We start from the raw sequence: 5,488 nt of genomic DNA, 5'->3' as shown, positions 1-5,488 counted from the left end.
AAAAAAAAGCTGGCATGGTGGAGTGGTAGCGTGCTCGTCTCGCACTCTGGAGACCGGGGTTAGATTCCCGAGCTCGGCCAATTTCCTACTCGGTTTTATTTATTTATCTGGTGAGACTAGAAAGACAAATTAGACTAATTGGTTAAGTAAGCAATTAACTAAACTCAGTCCCACTTACTTGGAGCATCATTATACGGTTCCTTTAATTGGTTGCATGGTCACTAGCCGAAGTACAATTGGCCCCGTTTGAAATTCGCGCACTGTGAGGTCACGACCGCTTCCACCAATTGAAAAGCGTGACATTTCTGTCCACAAGCCCTGCTTACAACGATGAGGCATTAAAGGCTTCCGCCTTAAAATCTATTCAGGAAGCGAGCAGTCTCAGCTGTCCTTGAAAACATTCCAGAAGCAATGAACTAATATGATATTTGCTTTCGGTCATTAACCTCAGCGCATCCTCCGTTTTGGTTGCAACAGTTGAAATTATTAAGGCGAAAGCCTTTAATGTCTCATCGTTGTAAGCAGCAGTTGTGGACAGAAATGCCACGCTTTTCAATTGGTCGAAACGGTCGTGACGTCACAGTGCGCGAATTTTAAACGGGGCCAATTGTACTTTGCTCAGTAACCATGCAACCAATTGAAGGGATCGTATAGTGATGCTCCAAGTAAGTGGGACTGGGCTTAATTATTTGCTGAATTACCTAATTAGCCTAATTAACTTTTCTAGTCAGGCCATATAAATAAATAAAACCGAGTAGGTAATTTGTCGAGCTCGGGAATCGAACCCTGGTCTTCGGTGTGCGAGACGAGCATGCTATCCACTCCGCCATGCCAGCTTTTTTTCTTTATTTACTGCGCCATGCCAGCTCGAAGGCTTTGAATGAACAAAGGCGCGTCTAGTCAATACGGTGTCTTTGCTCACTACCATCCTCCTCCCTTCCCTTCTGCTGAGGTTTAGGTGTCCACCGAGATATGAGAGACATATACATTTCCTTTCCTCAAAAACCAATTTACCGACGAGCGAGGCGTAGAACCGAATGGTCGATGGCGTTCTATGGGCTCCCTGGCAGCGTTGCAACACGCTGTCGCGTTCCACTCTTAGAGGCGAAGCTTAACATCTTAACCACACATCAGTGACTACACTTTAGGTAGAAAAAGTGCTCCCCTGAATTTTGACGGGTGTCCACCAAGATATGTGAGACAGTTACTGCGTAAATTCCTTTCCTTCAATAGAATTTTCATTTTCTTCATTACGGGCCCTCTTTGTCTTCTTTCACTCCCACTTCCTCCCTTCCTCTACGGTGCGGTTCAGGTGTCCACCGAGATGACAGAGAATTACTGCGCCATTTCCTTTCCTCAAGAAGCGTTGCGTTCAAAGGCAAGGCATCGCGCCCAGCGTGTGGTGGTGTTCCGTGGCACCTCCCCTGCATGCACCCTGTGCGGCGACCCTCACGCCACACTCTCCCACATCCTTTTCGGCTGCCCTGCTGATCCTCCCCCGCAGGGACAGCCCGCGTTATCAAGTTGGGAGGACTGGGAGGTCGTGCTCTCGTCTCCGGACACGCCATCGCAGCTTGCTGCAGTGCTTCGGGGTGCCGACATCATGGAGGAACACCACATGAACGTTCCGACGTAGAGTGGGACCGTGCGGTGGTCCAGGGACCCAAGGGGGGTCTAAACACACTTGCCATAATAAAGTTTTTCTCTCTCTCCGTGGACTCCCTGGCAGCGCTACAACACGCTGTCGCGTTCCACTTCTAAAGGCGAAGCTTAAGCGTCATTAATTAGCAGTCAATTAGTATTCAGGCATTAATCAGTAATTAACCATTAATTAAAGATTTGTCATCACTTAGTAAATAGTTCTTAATTATATGTGGCGCCACCAGTGCCACAGAAGCAGCGAAACTGGTGCGGAGAACGCTTTCGCCTCTACGCACTTTAGACAGTCAAAGTGCCGGTTGAATTTTTCAGTCTTTCTTGACGTGAGCTTCTTTTTAACGGTATTAGACAGTATATGGTTACGGTACGGCGGGCCCGAGCAGAGAAAGCCACACAGGAACGCAGGAGACCCAGGAAAACACAACCGACCGCGGCAATTCTTTTTCATTCCCTACCTCTCGCGCTGGCGCCACGCGCTCTCCCCTCGCGCTCGCCCCGCGCCTCTTCTTTTGTTCGTCTAGCGTAGAGCGTTCTTGGTCAGCGTAAGTCTAGCGCAGCTCGCTCTTGGTCGGCGTAGGTCGTATGCCGATACACGAAGCCCAGGGCACCGCTGGTACACGTCGGTCCTGCTTATCCGGGAACACTCGGTCTTCCAGCAGCAGCTCCTGCTCCGTTGGAACTGCGAAGGCGAGGGCTTGGACGCCAGCTGACGGCGGCGGCCGTTCGGTGCACCAAGACGCTGGGGCCCGCACGTCTACATCATCGGCGACAGACGAGATGGTATCGGCGGAAGGGAAGTCGGACACTCCCTACATACTCTACGGCTTCGACAACGACCTCGACTGGCGGAAAACTTGCTTTTTGGAGCCGCTTTACCCCACTCGCTATTGAACTTACTGCGGACGTGTTTGCGCAACCATGATGACGCTGCCCTGCTGCCACATTGTGTGTGCAGGCTGCTACTCCAAATGGGCCACGAGGAGCTACGCATGCGCGCTGGACGCCCTCAGCTTCCGCCAACAAGATGTGGCCATCATGCCCTTTACCGTCCCAGACTTGGCTGCCCGGCATATAAGGTGCTGGAACACCCAAAGGTTCTGCGCAGTCTCAGGACTGTCGTTCTTGATTCTGGAACACTTCCCCAAGAACTGCTTGTTCCACACTGTTAGCTGCTCCAGGTGCGGCCAAGCGATCGCTCACGGCGACGTCATCGCACATCTCGCTGTAGGCTGTAACCCCGAGAAGTCGAAGCCGCCCTCGCTGCTGCCGAACAATGCAAGTGCGCTGCTTTGGACCGAAGACACTATCAAGCAACTCGAACCGGAAGCCCCGGCTGCTTCCCGACATCTGAGTGCAGCCTGCCAAGATCTACTGATCTCTAATGACCAACATCCAAAGATCGAGCGTGAAGACGTCGCCCCAAGTCTATCGGCATTTGCCTTGACTGGCCAATACCATCCGACGAACATCTCGCCGATCGTTCATCAGAGCGGGGACCCAGCAAGGGGACCTAAGCCACACAGTGTCTTCAGCGGGAAGCAAGCGCTTGCTGTGGACAGCTTTACTCCGACGCCTGTAGCGCGTTATCTGTACGAACAGTTTCCCAGTGAAGCCCATACCAAGTTATCAGCAAAACCACGGTTTGTAGACCGGAAAATCGACCTGCTGACGGAGAGCAAAGCACCTGGTGTCTCCTGGCATGCTGAAGTAGCAGAAAACCTGTTATGCCTATCACCTACGGTTGTGCCGAACCTTGGTCCGCCACAGGAAGGCAGCGTTATAGGGCGAGGAGTACCACCTTGCAGTAACGGCGCATCAGCCGAAACAGCGCCACCAGGACACCATCAGTACCCGCATGTCGCTGCTATACTAACGAGTGACACTTTAAATATGTGTGAGCCGAACCGCGATCGAGGGGCAACACGTAAAGCTGAGGCATCTAGCACAGCCGAAGGAGGAACAGCTCCCATCGAAGACACTGGCAAGATAGAAGAGAGCGATTCTTCCGAAGACCAACCAACTCTGACGGAGGGCTCTGCGCTGCCACATGACAAAGGCGAGAGTCAGTTGAGCCCAGAGGGCCCTACTGGAGGCAGCGGAAAGGATGCTCGAGCTCTTGTCACGGTGAGTGGAACAGAAGTGCCTTCTTCATCTAACAGCGCTAAAGGTGAAGTCCTGTCTTTCCTGTTTCACGGATACCTCAATGAGATCGGCCTACTTTGTGCGCAGGCTTGTCTCCGGGATCGACGTTGTAGGAGATGCGCTTGGTAAACTGATGCCAGAAGAGCTTGTCTTCGTCCTGAAGGCCTGCGAGGAGGTTACTTCATAACTGAAAGTGGAGAAAACATCCGGTGCATTGGTGGACCAAATCAAAAGTGGAACTACGCAAGTTTTCCGGGCGGTTCAAAAACAGGGGGCACCGATGTTGCACTCTCTCAAGAATACGTCGCGGAAAAGATCGACCTCCTGATAAGCCTCGGAAAGCACGTTTTGCGAGAACGCGTACATGTCTCTGCACCCGTGGAGTGGTACCTCGAGGGTTGGTCGGAACTGAAGTCCAGGGCATTTGCGGAGGGCGAGGCAGCGGATTTCTTCCATGACAATCAGCACACCGTTCTTTGGCTAAGTGATCGTCTCAGGTCTTAGTGCCGCAGCTACGCCTCTATCGCTGTAATCATAGGCGAGGTAGCACTATATAACTGCTGTTCACATAATGTTTTATGCTTTATTTGCCCTCTGGCTCAGGAGCAAATTTTGGTAATCTCCTAGCTAACCTCCTAGCTCCAAGGTAACCGCCCGCCCCTGGCGAGCGTATGGAAGTATAAGGGGAGTATCTTTAGCGATAGCAGCTCCTTTTGTATGCTAAAAAATTAGATTTGAGGCACTTTTATTAGTCTTATTTCGGGATCGGTATTAGCTTCTAGAAAGGAGAATTGGTTTGCGAAGTAGATTCGAATACGAAATGACTTTTTGAAAGCCTTGTTTTCTGGGCTGGCGCGTAATTCCACATCGGTTCGTTGGGAAGAGAAAATGTCAGTACACAATTGGCGCCAGAGTTGCAGATTTCAAGAAATGTTCGGCAATCTGGGAATAAAAAGAGTGTAGAATTGTAAGATAACGCATGCATTAAATAAATACATTTATCAAGACGAAATGCTCGAACCGTCACGTTTGTAGCATGGAAGAACTGTCTCAGAGTTGCGTAAACGCCCAAGGGAGATATCAACAGAGTTATCTTTCATCACATTACATCGCTTACCCCCCCCCCCCCCCCATCCCCCCCTAAAAAAACAAAAATTTACAACTCTGTCCTTTTGGTTATTTTGCAAAAGGTTCTTTTGCAAAAAGTGTTGTTTGCATTTGTAGTTGGTTCAGAAAAAATCTGGTGTATTGATAAATATCACGCCTTTTAAAATTTCGTGCCACTTCTCCTCCTAGTCCTAGCTCCAACGTTTGTGGTGCGATAAAAATTGTAATGAATTGCAAAGTTATCACGCTGTTTATTCCTAGCTTGTCCTATAGGCAATAACACTCTAGACATATCAATTTGGACGCGCTTAATCAATTGCGACGGCTGTGGCATATAAAGGGTTAAACCCTATTACCCAATCGACCAAATATATATTCGATGACTTGTGCGGGAATTTTCGAAAAGAATCATGGCGTGACTGCTGATCGTTCCTGGATAAAATCATATCACTCACGCAAGAGCACTCAAAATTCGATCACCGTTAATGAAGACTTTGTGAAACAGTTTACCATGGATACTATGCCACAGCGGCGTTGCAGTAAGCGGTGCAGCATGGCTGTGCACCTGCATCTAAGATCT

General features: G+C 49.9%; 1 protein-coding gene across 1 annotated transcript; it reads left to right on the top strand.

Annotated features, from left to right (window-relative positions):
* Nucleotides 1-2,510: 2,510 nt before the first annotated feature.
* Nucleotides 2,511-4,857, top strand: LOC149362480 (uncharacterized). Its single transcript, XM_089569722.1, has 2 exons — nucleotides 2,511-3,783; nucleotides 3,889-4,857. Exons 1-2 carry the CDS (start codon nucleotides 2,578-2,580, stop codon nucleotides 3,928-3,930), a joined length of 1,248 nt encoding a protein of 415 aa, XP_089425848.1. The 5' UTR covers nucleotides 2,511-2,577; the 3' UTR covers nucleotides 3,931-4,857.
* Nucleotides 4,858-5,488: the final 631 nt, after the last annotated feature.

The sequence above is a fragment of the Amblyomma mixtum genome, chromosome 2, assembly GCF_055824585.1.
Source record: "Amblyomma mixtum isolate Tamu chromosome 2, ASM5582458v1, whole genome shotgun sequence".
In the NCBI taxonomy this organism is placed as follows: Eukaryota; Metazoa; Arthropoda; class Arachnida; order Ixodida; family Ixodidae; genus Amblyomma; species Amblyomma mixtum.
The sequence above is the reverse complement of the archived record's forward strand: the minus strand, read 5'-3'. Positions and strand labels throughout refer to the sequence as shown.